Source organism: Anomaloglossus baeobatrachus, chromosome 3 (genome assembly GCF_048569485.1).
Source record: "Anomaloglossus baeobatrachus isolate aAnoBae1 chromosome 3, aAnoBae1.hap1, whole genome shotgun sequence".
NCBI lineage: Eukaryota > Metazoa > Chordata > Amphibia > Anura > Aromobatidae > Anomaloglossus > Anomaloglossus baeobatrachus.
In genome coordinates this window covers 446,281,161-446,296,442 of record NC_134355.1, presented here as the reverse complement: position 1 = coordinate 446,296,442, position 15,282 = coordinate 446,281,161, and the positions used below count along the sequence as shown (strand labels likewise).

The 15,282-nt window shown below is 45.4% G+C and overlaps 1 protein-coding gene across 1 annotated transcript in view; it reads right to left on the bottom strand.

Moving 5' to 3' along the window:
* The window catches only part of TPRG1 (tumor protein p63 regulated 1), a 171,473-nt gene that overhangs the window by 137,943 nt on the left and 18,248 nt on the right, over positions 1-15,282 (bottom strand). The window contains exon 2 of the mRNA XM_075338514.1: positions 1,461-1,652. Within this exon, the coding sequence (XP_075194629.1) occupies positions 1,461-1,643 (183 nt within the window). The 5' untranslated portion in view covers positions 1,644-1,652. The remainder of the gene's footprint in view (positions 1-1,460; positions 1,653-15,282) is intronic.

Here is a 15,282-nt window from a genome sequence, read left to right as displayed (position 1 = left end):
ACTTAGTGGGGGTTTAGCTGTATCCTGCTAGAGCATCAGTTTTTGGCCAGGGCGATGTACACACTGCAGCCAACTTGCTGTGAGTAATACTTGATTTTTGGAGGACATTATCCTCTTATTGTTGCTTTTTTTATAACAGTGTGATTGTGCAAACAATAAGGGGAAAAAAAGAAAAAAAAGTTTGGCTCCCCTCTCAAACAATAAGGGGACTAGAGATGAGTGGACCAATGTACTTTCGGGTTCGCCATATTTTAGATAAAAGTTCGTTTCGGGACCCAGACTTGACCTGAAATTGTTCCCTGACCACAAACCCGATACAAGCAATGGGGATTCGAACTAACAGGCTTGGCTCGAGTAGCGAGTATAATGGATGTCAATGATTGGACAGTTAGGGTCTGCGTCCACATACATCCAGCCATACACAGTGCAGGGAGACTGGAGTTTTGATTCTTTGTTTTTTACACGCAGAATCCAAAAATATTGTTTTTACCCCCAGTGAGAGCCATTCAGAGACTACAAGTGGCTCTCACTGAGTAGCCGAGCACCTCGATGCTCGATCGAGTGGTTAGCATACGAACAGCACCTGTACTCGGACACAGACTTTTTTTTTTAAAGTCCATGTTCAGGTTCAAGCGAACCCAGTGTTCGATACAAATCCTGAACTTTAGAGTTCGGCTTCGCTCACCCCTAATGGAGACCTGTCCATTTTGTACCATCAAGGAAGGAGAAAAATACTAATAAAAGTCTATGGGTCCAAGAAAACCCAAGACAGTTCTCGGATGGCATCAGTGTACAATGAGTGTGCTGTCTGTGATTAATACTGCAAAAATAGGAGAAGTGTTGGAATTCATTTATTTTTTTCAATCGTGAAAATCACTGATGAAACACTGATGCTAAAAATTGAGAAACTGACGGAACACTGATGACACTAGGATCCAAAACACTGACACTCCTACCATTTTTTTATCTACGTGAAACAACACGGCTGCTTGAATAAGGCCTAAGGGAAATGAAGAGTTTGTAATCATATTTATACCAATATTAATCTTAGAATCTGCTGACAGTAGTTTGTGGCTCCAAACTAGAGCCCTGTGAATTGTATCCTACCTGCATTCAACCCAGGGGCCTGTTCAAGTTAGTAGATCCAGTGTGATGCTCTCTTGACACAATGACGACACATTGGTCGACAAATCAAAAGAGGCACTAGGGATGACAGCATGTAGGAGGTGGTTTGCAGGGCTCTGGTTAACAACAGCGGACTACCGGTGTGACTGATGGACCAGGGTCCTTCAAATCTTTTTGATCATCTTTAATCAATATCTTATTTAAGCACCCATTGTGTTGACGGGAGGAGAACACCTTGAGGGGTGCAGAGATAAGCAATTTATTCTGGGAAGCATCTCACAAGATGGATATATATTTTATAGCCATACAATATATAAACTGCATTTTTATTTTACCCTTGCAACAAAGAACTTCCTCATGATATACTGTTTGTTCAATCGAGTTTCTGAATCTTGCGGCTTGTTGTTCTCCTCTTGAGCTTGTTTACTCCTGGCGTCCTGGTTGACTGCGGGTCCAGGAAGATCTTGCGATCCAAGTGCCACTGGACGAAATTCATCCTTCTGCTCAGACTGGGACATTTCTGGAAACTAAATAAATAAACACATCAGCTCAGTACTGAAACCATCTAGAAATGCTGGGTGAAGAAGCTCGTCACGACATGAAGAAGCGAGTTTGTGACCCAATTAGCATTTCAGGAACAGCAGCTATCTCTACACCAAATTCAAATTATTATGCAAATTGGATTTAAGTGTGACAGATTTAATTTTTTGCTTTTCAATTAAACTCATAGATGGTATTGTGTCTCAGGGCTCTTTGGAGCACTGAAATCAATCTCAATCACCTGTGATCAGTAGTTTGCCTGGTTAGCCCAATGAAAAGAGAACTACATAAGGCCAGAGTCACATATGAATGTGACTTACACCAGTCTCACATCGCATTACCTGGCCCGGCCGCACGCTCTCCGGACAGGAGCGTCTCGTCTCAGCTACATAGGAATACATGCAGCCAACCCGCTCCGGTCAGTAGAGCGTGCGGCCGTGCCAGGTGATGCGATGCAAGTCACTCACAAAGTATGCCTTCGGCCTTAAAGGACATACCATTTTATTAACCCCCTAAGGGTTTTTTCCTCTTCTTATTCCAAGAGCCATAACTTTTTCTTATTTTTCCCATTGATATAGCCATGTGAGGGCTTGTTTTTTTGCAGAATAAGTTCTACTTTTGAAAGAGAGGAGTAGGGAAAACCTAGAAATCTGTGACCGTAAAAACATCCTTTTATTTCCAAAAATTCATAAAAAAATCCTTCATCACATCAAGACATAAAATCAATTAGAAAATCCATGCCAGATAACATATGAACAACAAATATGTTTCGGACATGGGTCCTTATTCATTGAATAATACATACAATGAATAAAGACCCGCGTCAGAAACGCGTTTGTTGTTCATATGCTATCTACCATAGATTTTCTACTTTATTTTCTGTCTTGATGTGATGAAGGATTTTTTATGAATTTTTGGAAATTAAAGGACATTTTTACAATGTTGTCGATTGCTGGATTTTCCCTAATCCTCTTATTCTCCTGCTGACACTTCAGATTTCGCTGCAACAGGCGCCTTTTTCAATTGGTGAGCTGACCTCTTTTTTCCTTCTACTTTTGAATGACATCATTCATTTCATTATATGATGTAATAGTAGGAAGAAAAATTACAAGTGTGGCAAAATAGCAAAAAAAAATAAAAAAAACAGGAGTTGTTTTTTTATTTACAGTATTCATATTACCATAAGGGTATGTGCACACGTTGCTTTTTTTTCCGCGCGGAAAAAAACGCACCCTCTGGCAGAGGGGAGAATTGTAAACAATGCTTTTTGAGAAACAACGCATCGAAAACGCATGCGTTTTTCATGCGTTTTTCATGCGTTTTTTTAGGTGCGTTTTTTAAGACTTGTCAGTGATAATAAAGTTGGTTGAACACAGACCTTTGGAAAAAAAAACCTGTGATGTCATTTCCTTCTCCACATTCTGTTTGGATAAATGGGGGGGCTTGGAATGGAAGGAGCACCATTTGAATTTTGGAAAAGTTGAAATAAACTTCGCGCACCAAGCCCCTTAGGTACCTATACGTCAGAAAACCCCCACAAGTGACCCCATTTTGGAATCTGCACCCATCAAGGATTTTATTCAGGAGTATATTAAGCATTTTGAATCCACAGCTACTTCACCCAAAATGTTGCTGTAGCAACAATATTCTCACTTTTAGGCCCGCTTCACATGTCAGTGAAAAACACTGACGTTTTTCACTGGCGTGTAAAACACGCACATGTCCCTCCGTGTGCCGTGAATCACGGCACACGTGGGTTGTCTAAGTGCAATCCGGGCTCCGTTCTCCGTGGCCCGTGATTGCACTTAGAGATTAACTCACCTGCACCCGCTCCCGCTCTCCATGGTGCTGATCGCTCCCGCGGTGCAGCATCCGGCCGGCGCTGACCCCCGCAGCAGCTGCTTCCGGGTTGGCTGTGTCGTGCATCATGAATATGCGCGACAATAATGAGCCGGCACAGAAGGAACAGGGAGGATGGGCTGCAGAGGACATCGCTGGAGCCGGGTGAGTTAAAATGTTTTTTATTTTAAAAGCACGTTTTTTTCTGGCACGTGTTTCACGGATCACACCACTGCGTGGTCCGTGGGACATCAGTGATGCCAGAAAAAAATGGACATGTCTCCGTGCGGCAATCACGCACACGCGGGTACGCCGCATGGAGACACGTGCAGTGAAAAATCACTGACGTGTGAGCAGACCCATTCATTATAATGGGTCTGCGTATGTCAGTGATCCTGGTACGTTTAAAAAAAAGCACAAACGTCCCAGAATCACTGACGTGTGAAAGGGGCCTAAGGCTATGTGGCCATGATCCAGCGACACGGCGTCTAGTACACAGTGCCAGCCTTCCTGCAGCTGCCCATGCCCACGATTTGGGTTCAGGCTGCTGTGGAGCTCTATACTACCTGCAGAGAACACTCGTCTCCGCAGCATAAATTGACATGCTGAGGCTCGGGAAGCCACGCTACCGGTCAGTTTATGCTGCGGAGAAAAGAAGCACAGTGGGCATGGGATCTCCAAAAATCCTTCCACTGTGCTTCTACTGCACAACGCAGCGTTATGGAAGCAGGGAAAACACTCAGCGCCCACAACGCTGCAAACCCTGATTGTGGGCACACAACCTAAAAAGCGTCAATGGATGAATGGATGTCAAATATATAGAACGTCCTACCCCCGCCTGCATATTCTAAGCTGGCACCTTTAGTACCTTTCATGTGGCACTAAAGGGTGCCTAGCTTAGTATTTATCCAATAAAAAAAAAAAAAAAAAAAAAAAAAATTAAAAAAATGGCGTGGGGTCCCCCCTATTTTTGATAGCCAGTCAGGGTAAAGCAGACAGCTGTAGCCTGCAAACCACAGCTGGCAGCTTCATCTTGGCTGGTGATCAATTTGGAGGGCTCCCCATGTTTTTTTTTTATTTATACATAAAGAATAAAAAAAAAAAAATAACGTGGGGTCCCCCCAAATTAGATCACCAGCCAAGGTGAAGCTGACAGCTGGGGTCTGGTATTCTCAGGGTGGGAAGAGCCATGGTTATTGGACTCTTCCCAGCCTAAAAATAGCAGGCCGCAGCCGCCCCAGAAGTGGCGCATCCATTAGATGCGCCAATCCTGGCGCTTCGCCCCAACTCATCCCGCGCCCTGGTGCGTTGGCTAACGGGGTAATAAATGGGGTTGATACCAGATGTGTAATGTCACCTGGCATCAAGCCCAGCAATTAGTGATGTCACGGCGTCTATCAGACACCCGACATAACTAATTGACAGTAAACAAAAGCAAAAAAAGACAACAAAAAATGTTTTATTAGAAAAAACACTCCCCAAATCATTCCCTTGTTCTCCAATTTAATAAAAAAAAAATGGGTCCGCAGAAATCCATATGGATGTCCCACGTCGCCTCTGGACCTTCTAGAATATGGGGGCACGTTCAGGAAACGTATCCCCCATTTTCTAGGAGGGCAGACCCTCCATTTGAGGAGAGTGGGTGCAAAAATCTGCACCCACTCTCCCCGGGTCACAGCTGCAGAGTGCGAGCAGCCAGCACAGCTCACACTGAACACTGTGCTGGCTGTCAGCTGCTCTGCTCATGTGACCGGCCGGCGTCTGCTGTGAAGGAGGAGGGAGCCGCGGGGGATCAGCGCTGCGACCGGACAGGTATGTATGACACCGGGGGAAATTGGGGTGAACGGGCAGGGCCTGGGGAACAGTTTTCTGTCGCATGTGTTATTGCACATGCGACAGAAATCATAGGAGCAGGACGGCCGGTGCGCTACTGTGCGCGCGGCCATGTTGGATTTTCGGGAGGGGGGTCGGGGGTCGGGGCGGGCACTTTGGCGACACCGGGGGCTTTGCCAGGAAGTGAGGTCAACAGGAAGCCTCTTGACCTCACTTCCAGGTAAATGCCTGCGTTCTGGCGTGCCGACAAAGGCCGCGGACCGCAACAAAAAAGCAGGTCCATGCGTTGTGGCTGCGTTCTGACCCCACATCATTGATTTCAATGGGGGAGAGAACGCAGCCACAACGCACAAAAGAAGTGACATGCTGCTTTTCTTTCCGCACCGATTTTTGGCATCCAAAACGCTGCGGAAAGAAACGCAGCGTGTGCACTGATTTTTCAGCTTTCCCATACACTTTGCTGGGAAAGCTGAACGCATGCAATTTGCCACTGAAACGCTGCGGTTCAAAACGCAGCGTTTCCGCGGTAAAAAACGCATCGTGTGCACACAGCCTAAAACTACCCTGGCTGTATGATTCTCCAGGTCAGTACGATTATGTTGATACCAAACATGTATAGTATTTGATTTAAAAAATATTCAGCAATTTGGGGGAAAAATAAAATCTTGCTTGTGTCACAACTTTCTGAGAGGTGTAACGTTTTCATTTTTCGGGATATGGAGCTGTATAGGGCTTGTTTTATTGATGTTATTTTGAGGTATACACAATGTTTTCATCGCCTGTCATTACATTTTTATCTGTTATTGCAGTAGTCAAAAAATGCAATGCTAGCGTTTGGTTTTTTTTTCTGTGGTTACGTTGTTTACTGAAAAACTTTGAGTTCAGTAAATGTGATGTCTAATGCTACAAATTTGACAAATAACCATTTTTAGTTCTTTACATACTATATAAAATGTTTGTAAACTCTGTTGTGCATAATAATTTGACAGTGCATTTTGAGTTTTATTTAGTTTGGGAAAAAATACTGTTATCATTGGGAGGTTTGGACGTTTGCACCGATGACCATTTAGGAAAATCAGAGAATACTACGGTAGGTAGCATTTGCACAATAATTTGAAACGCAGTGTACCGTATTTTTCGGACCATAAGACGCACTTTTTCCCCCCAAATGTTGGGGGAAAGTTGGGGGTGCGTCTTATGGTCTGACTATAGGGCTGCGGCCGGGAATGAGGGTGCTGCGGTGGAGCGGGCCATCAGGGGCACGAGCAGGCTGTAGCAGCGCCTGCCGTGATCACGTGGGCCCGCTCATTTCATATGCACGCCCATCATCCCGCCCATCTGTCAGCGCTGAAGCAGTCACTGACAGGTGGGCGGGGGGTTCGCGCATAATTAACAGCCGGCCGTGATCACCCCTGGCAACTACAGCCTGGAGTGATCATGTGCGGCTGTATTCACTGCCCCCCGCGCATCATCATCAGCGCGGGGAGCAGTGAATAAGTACGGCATACTCACCGGACACTTCCGTGCAGCACACGATCTCCTCCAGTCTGCCGGTCAGCTGATCTGTGTAGAAAGCAGTGAGCACAGTGATGACGTCATCGCTGTGCGCCGCTAGTCACACAGGTCAGCTGACCGGCAGACTGGAGGAGATCGCGTGCTGCACGGAAGGGACCGATGATGGCTCCACACAGGTAAGCGGTGCTGCTGCCGCCACAGACTGGAGGAGGAGCGATGCTGCATGGAGCAAGGGAAAATTAGTATAAACGTTTATTGTTTTTTGTGTGATACAGGATACATGCCATATAGGAGCACGGGGCCATATAGAAGCACGGGGCCATATAGGCACACGGGGCCATATAGGAGCACGGGCCCATATAGGAGCACGGGCCCATATAGGAGCACGGGCCCATATAGGAGCACGGGCCCATATAGGAGCACGGGCCCATATAGGAGCACGGGCCCATATAGGAGCACGGGCCCATATAGGAGCACGGGCCCATATAGGAGCACGGGCCCATATAGGAGCACGGGCCCATATAGGAGCACGGGCCCATATAGGAGCACGGGGCCATATAGGAGCACGGGGCCATATAGGAGCACGGGGCCATATAGGAGCACGGGGCCATATAGGAGCACGGGGCCATATAGGAGCATGGGGTAATATAGCAGGATGAGGGTATATTGCAGCATGGGGCCATATAGCAGGATGGCAGTATATAGCAGGATGGGGGTATATAGCAGGATGGGGGAATATACCAGGAAGGCAGTATATAGCAGGATGGGGGTATATAACAGGATGAGGGCATATACCAGGATGGGGTACCTTAGCAGAGAATTTGGGGACATTACCCCCATAATAGTGTCAGCAGCAGATCCTCGCCCCATAACAGTGTGTCATGACCACATTTTTTGCTTAAAATCTTTTTTTCCCTATTTTCCTCCTCTAAAACCAGGGTGCGTCTTATAGTCCAAAAAATACGGTAATTTATCAGAATTAGCCTTACTAGTAGAGCTTAATAAGGAATAACGTTTGGAACACCATTCTAAGTCTGCACTGGGTGCAAAAACCTAAAAAAACATCACTATGGGGAGATAAGGTATGCACACCAGTGACTATGTAAGGGGAATACATGAAATAGCAGAATTCTATTTCTATGCTATTTCATGTATTCCCCTTACATAGTCACTGGTGTTGCATACCTTATCTCCCCATAGTGATGTTTTTTTAGGTTTTTGCACCCAGTGCAGACTTAGAATGGTGTTCCAAACGTTATTCCTTAATGTTAGTAGTTTTTCGTTTGTGAACCATCCCCATACACACCTATTGCCAATCCACATTATACGCATATATAGCCTGGGTCTCAGCGTCCCATACACGGTAAGTTTTTTAACTGCATGAGAGGACACACACAAGCTAGGGACCCCAACGTAGAGAAATACTTTGGCGTAGTGTTGGGGCTCTATTGCATTGATCAATTCAGTAGCTAAATTTCTCTTTATTCATATGTTCATGGCAGTAATGCAGGTTCCATTTTTCCCATTTCATCCTTACATACAGCTATTGGATTTTTCAAGTCAGTATTCACACAGCAGTTTCTGCTATTCCATGTATTCCCCTTACATAGTCACTGGTGTGCATACCTTATCTCCCCATAGTTACTAGTAGAGGTTGACTGTATACATAACAATACATGATTATGTAGCAGGCACTGAAGTTTTGGAAAAACACATAAAACAGTCAGCGTACATTTGTGTGCTGAAGGCGTTCACCTTGGCAAAAAGTCTTTCTAGTTTAGTTGGCTGTGTATTGTCAGAGCTACCTAAACAGCTTTGTTACAGCCTGAGACTAATTCGGCACTCTCATATTCTGAATTATTAACTGTTAACATAAAATATATCTACAAACATGACACCTGCCAGCAGCTGTCAAACTTGGAAAGCTTTATGCAGACGCTGAACAGATTACAGTGGTAATTTTACATTTTTAAATTGCGACCTTTATACATTAAAACATAGTAATCACAGTGTTAGGCTATGTGCCCACGCTGCGGAAAATGCGCAGAATTTACCGTGGATTTTTCGCGGAAATTCCGCGGATTTTTCAAAAATCTGCAGCACAGCTACTCCCCAGCCATTTCTATGGCATTTGGGAACTGCTGTGCCCACACTGCGGATTTTTCCGCAGCGGAAATAATGCGGATTTCCCTGCGGAAAAATCAGCTGCATGTCAATTATTCCTGTGGATTTCTCCGCAGGGTCCCATATACTTACCTGCCTTAATAGCAGACACCTGAGTCACTTTCTCCGTCCGGTGTACAGCAGCGCGGTGGATCCAGGTACAGGAAGGAAGAGGTATATATCCGCAGGACACTGTCCCCGTGGGCACATAGCCTTATAATTAAAGGGAATGTGTCAGCAGATTTTTGCTATGCAATCTGACAGCACCATGGGGTAAGGTACATAGACCCTGATTCCAGAAATGTGTCACTTAGTTTATTGGGTCCAGCAGTTATGATAGAATCACAGTTTTCTCTGTTGCAGATCTAGCAGAGCTCAGTTGTTGAGCTGTGTATAATCCCGCCCACACCTATCTGTGTACATTGTATATACACAGAGAGCTGCTAAAATCAGTGGTAGGGGAAGGGTTGGACTAGGAGGCACAAGGCCAGTTGTCTTGTAGTGATAATCTCCTGCTTTTAAAATTCTGATTGTATTGAAACAGGATCTCAGAGCCCAGTAAGTGACACATCACTCACAGGAATCAGGGTCTCTGCTCCTATATTAAGTAGTACTTAGATTACATAGCAAAAATCCGCTGATTTAATTTAAAGGACACTATGGGAACCAACAAATTCTCACAGCATCGTAGAAAAGGTTTGTTCATACCATATTTTCGTTGTTCATCCATAGAATATATCAGTAAAATCTATCAACATACAGTATGTCTAGCCTTCAGAAAGTTATATGTTGTACAGTGTAATACAAAAAAATCTGGCAACGCTATGGAAGGCTTACATAGGCAGACTTGACACTAGCCACTCTGCTTAGCAGGTCCCAGAGGCACCATGGCCTTCATACTTTAACTCCTGTACAGAGATCTAGATGTATACCAGGGACCCCTGGATTGAGTCCACAGAGTAGCTGCTCTCAGTGGAGGAAGTTGTCAAAGTCAGTAATAGAGGGACGAGACTAGGGGAAAAGTCCGAAAGCAGAAGCGTGGTAAGAAGAGGAGGTCAAACTAGGAGATCAGAAACAGAGACAAAATCAATGGATAACATTTTGAGGTCAAGATATAGAGCAATACATAGAGTGCCTGCAAAGTGGTAACTTAAGGTCCAGTCACACATAACGAGATCGTTACTACGTCACAGTTTCCGGATCGTTGTTAAATCATTGGTGAGATCGTTGGTGATATGTCACACAGTCATTTTCCCAACGACATTAGTAACGATGCAGCACCCTGTATAACGATCTTGTTGGTCGTTGGGACCCTGTCACACAGCAGCTATATAACGATTCCGACCTCAAATAGGGGTGTAGTGTTTGACGCTGTAAGCCACGTAGGTGTGCATATGCGTCGCCTTTTTCACACCCCTCCGCTCCGTTTGGTGGCCAATACTGCGTTCTGATTAGGCGGCCGGCCTAGAAGGCAACTTTGTATCGCTTCATCCTTTGTCCCTTTTTGAGCTTTGCTTTCAGGATAGAACCTGCGACTTCAGCTTTGATCCGAAAAGCAAGCAAGCAATTGGGAACAAAGTACGAATGAATCTGGGTGTAGTCGCAGGTTCTGTCCTTAATGCAAGGCTCAAAAAGGAACAAAGCATGAAACGATACCCAATCAGAACGCAGTACTCTTGTCAGCGCCAACCAATCGGTGCAGAGGGGGCGCAGAAAAGGTGACGCAACTACACGCCTATGTGTCACACTTTAAGTTCTCATCTAGGTCGTTAACGAGATCGTTGGTAGGTGTCAAACATACAGATCTATCCTGCCCAGCAGGACTCTAACGAGCCAAAAATGGCCCAGGACATTCAGCAACAACCAACGATCTCACAGCAGGGGGGGGATCGTTGGTACATGTCAAACATAACGAGATCGCTGGTGAAGTCATTGTTTCGTCAGACTAAAGGTCCAGTCACACTAAGCAACTTACCAGCGATCCCAACAACGATAGGGATCGCTGGTAAGTTGCTAGGAGGTTGCTGGTGAGCTGTCACACTGCGACGCTCCAGCGATCCCACCAGCAACCTGACCTGGCAGGGATCGCTGGAGCGTGGCTACACGAGTTGCTGGTGAGCTCACCAGCAACCAGTGACCAGCCCCCAGTCTCCTAGTTACAGCACACATCAGGTTAATTAACCCGATGTGTGCTGCAGCTAAATGTGCACAGAGCAGGGAGCAGCGCACACTGAGCGCTGGCTCCTTGCTCTCCTAGTTACAGCACACATCGGGTTAATTGCCTGATGTGTGCTGCAGCTATCTGTGCACAGAGCAGGAGCCGGCAGCACAGGCAGTGAGAGCGGAGGAGGCTGGTATCAAAGGTAAATATCGGGTAACCAAGGACAGGGCTTCTTGGTTACCCGATGTTTACATTAGTTACCAGCCTCAGCAGAAGCTGGCTCCCTGCTCACTGCACATTAGTTGTTGCTGTCTCGCTGTCACACACAGCGATCTGTGCTTCACAGCAGGACAGCAACAACTAAAAAATGGCCCAGGACATTCAGCAACAACCAACGACCTCACAGCAGGGGCCAGGTTGTTGCTGGATGTCACACACAGCAACATCGCTAGCAACGTCACAAAAGTTGTTCGTTACCAGCGATGTTGCTAGCGATGTTGCTTAGTGTGACGGGGCCTTAACTGTGACGTAGCAATGATGTCGTTAGCGATCTCGTTATGTGTGAAGTGGCCTTAAACAAGAAGGGTCAGGAATCAGGATAACAGAGAAATAAACATAACATGAACAGAAATACAATGTTGTTACTTACAAGGACTAGGTGAACCAGTTGTTTCACATACAAAACTGGTCATGCTGTATTGCAGGTAAAAAAAAAAAAAAAAAAAAAAAATCAGCAGTGAAAACGGTGCAGCGCCTCAGGAATATTGTGGCTTTTGGCTGCTACATGTGAACGCAGCCTAAAGAGGTTTAGAGACCCAGCACTCTGTACCTCACCTAAGGCTATGTGCCCACGGGAGCTTGCTTCTGTGGATTTTGCCGCGGAAAACCTGCGGATTTATCTGGATTTTCCAGATAAATCCGCAGGTTTCAGCGAATACAGACACTCCCCATGTTATCCTATGGGAAATGGGGAGTGTCTGTGTCCACGCTGCGGAATGTGCGGCTGCGGAACATGCTGTGGATGTCCCGCAGCCGCACATAGCTGCATGTCAATTATTCCTGCGGATTTACCTGCGGAAATCCCGGCCCTCCACTATGGAGATAGAGGCCGGGACGTCCACAGGTAAATCGCATGAAAGTCCGCAGGTTTACCGCAGCTATTCCGCTGTACTACCGCAGCTAAAAAAAGCTGCGGATGCCGGCGGGAAGCTGTGGTAAACCTGCGGCCGTACCTGCGGATATATCCGCAGCTCCCGTGGGCACATAGCCTGAAGCTCCTTTCACACATCAGTTTTTTGCTTTCAGTCACAATACGTTGAATTTTGAAAAAAACGGATCCAGCCACTGATGCCGCTGGATTCATTTTTTTCTCATTGACTTGTATTAGCAACGGATGGCCTCACATTTCATCTGACGTTCGACGGATCCGTCGCCGTCCGTCGTTTGGTAGAATTGAAGCTTATGGGCGGAGGATCTGTCGTCAACCATCAAATGACAGAATACGGCGACAGATTCCATTTTGTTAACTGAGCATGCTCCTATTATTATTTAGCCCCCAGCTAGTTGGATCCGTCGCAAAACGCACCCGTCGCATCAGTTTAGCCACAATCTGCGACGGATCCGTGGAAAACGGATTGTGACTGACGGCAAAAAACTGATGTGTGAAAGGGGCCTAAGCTGTCCAGTGATTGATCTGCTGACTAGCCCCATTCACTGGCCGGCCAGAAAACCCTAATTAGAATACAACTATATTCAGGTAAGGTGACCAGTCATCACACGTCCCAGCATGAAAAAGCATTAGCCTGGGTCATTCCACCAGCAATGAGACAGAGCCGTGGCACCTGTAGGAACGGCATTAGGTGGGTATGTAACACAATAATTACTACAGCTTTTTTTGGGACTGACCTTTGACATTTTTATCCTATATTAACACTGTCTAAGCAACTCAAAAATGTAATGTACAGTAAAGAAGACATCTCAATAAATATTATTTTCCCTACACTCTCCTAATCACGTATGTGATGCAATGCAAGTGTATCACTTAATGTTTGCCTGGTTTCCAGCATCGCCCACTTCTGGCCCATGTGACAGGTCTTCAGCTTTGCAGGCTCCCACTATATAGGGAGACACTTCTTTTGCAATGGTAGTCTATGAGAGCCAATATGAGGCTCAACAGACTTACACTGAGCTAGCTGGCTAGTCGGTTTTCAGGTCACATGGTGCAGAAGAGAAGTAGATAGACACTGGAAACAAGAGGAGACTGCAAACAAACGGTAAGTATTTTAATATAAATGTTATCACTTACATAAAAAATTGTTTAAAAGAACTGAGAGTCCTCAGTGGTTGAAACCTTTTAATGGCTACCTGAAAAGATGGTAATAATTGCAAGCTTTCCAGACTACTCAGGTCTCTTCATCAGGGTCAATAAAACACAAAATCTGAAGAGTCACATATTTATACACAACAGGACATAGAATAGAGCAGGAAATAAGACAAGTTATGTGAAGCAAAACTATCAGTATGGCAAGAGGACAAACTGTTGTGGCCATAAATATTGCTGCAGTTCAGTGTGAAAGTTTTATTGTCCTCTGATTAGGATCTAGTCCAGGGCTGTGATGCCCCCAGATGGTGTGAGGAACACATCTCTTAAGGCTACGTTCACACTTGCGTTGAACGGTATCCGTTGCATTGCGTTGTGTGACAGATGCAACGGATGTGTTGCATATAGTGGCACAACGGATGCAACGGATGCTGCAAAACAACGCAATTCGTTTTTTTTTTTTGGTTCTTTTACAGTTTTAGCGTCGGTAGACTACTGTGAACGATCAGCTGATCACTCACAGTAGCCGGCCGCCGGGTGATCAGCTGATCGTTCGGTCGCCGACAATGTGTGCGGGGGGCGGAGCGCGAAGTGGGTGGAGCCGAGCAGGGCCATGGCTGAGGACGTCAGTGCCGCGGGGACTGCATCGCTGGGGGACAGGTGAGTGAGTGTGAGAGTGTGTATGTGCGATTGTGTGCGATTGTGTGTGTGTGTGTTTCTGTGTGTATACATACAGAGTGTGGGAGGGGGCGGAGCCGAGCGGGGAAGTGTCGGGCTCCCGGCACACGTAACCAGGGTTCCTTGGTTTCCCGATGCGTACCCTGGTTACGGGTGGAGGGAGCCAGAGAGAGCATGCGCAGTGAAATCCAAAGGATTCCGCTGCTCAAAAAAACATTACATGCTGCGTTACTTCCGCCCAGTGCAGCGTCAAAATAACGACGCTGCGTCGTCCAGCGGATGCAACGCTGACACTTTCGTTACAGTGCGTCATCCATACAAGTCTATGGAGAATAGCGCAGTGCGTTAACGGACTGCGCTATTCTCCATAGTGACGGACTCCGCTGAACGCAAGTGTGAAAGTACCCTTAATTGATGTAAAAGGACATGAAATTTTATTTACTGCCCCATTCTATGTCCTGTTGTGTATAAATATGTGACTCTTCAGATTTTGTGTTATACCATGCCTGATGAAGAGACCTGAGTAGTCTGGAAAGCTTGCAATTATTACCATCTTTTCAGTTAGCCATTAAAAGGTATCAACCACTGAGGACTTCAGTTCTTTTAAATAATTTTTTATCTCTACTGGCTAACACAGTACAAAGATATTTTACCTGCATCACTTACATAATTAAGAGGCTTTAGTGGAAAACATTTTTTACTGAGACGTCTTTAATTTAATTCACACAACTTTGTAACCTTTCCATGACTTCTCATAGTCCTGCATCACTGATCAGTAACACCGTGACTACCAGATGATCAAAAGGGACAGGAATATTTCTATAAGGAATCATTCTAGAACAAAAAAAATCATTGAAAATATCCATCCTAAAATTATAAAGGGAATCTGTCACAGGGATTTTCCCTTATAAGCTGCGGCCATCAGGAGTAAGCTTTTATATACAGCATTCTAGAATACTGTGTATACAGTTGAAACCAGAAATTTACGTACACTATCTAAAAAGACACATATGCATGTTTTTCTCACTATCTGACATGAAATCAAAAAAACGTTTATTTTAGGTCAATTAGGAACCAAAATTATTTATATTATTTATATTTGCCAAAT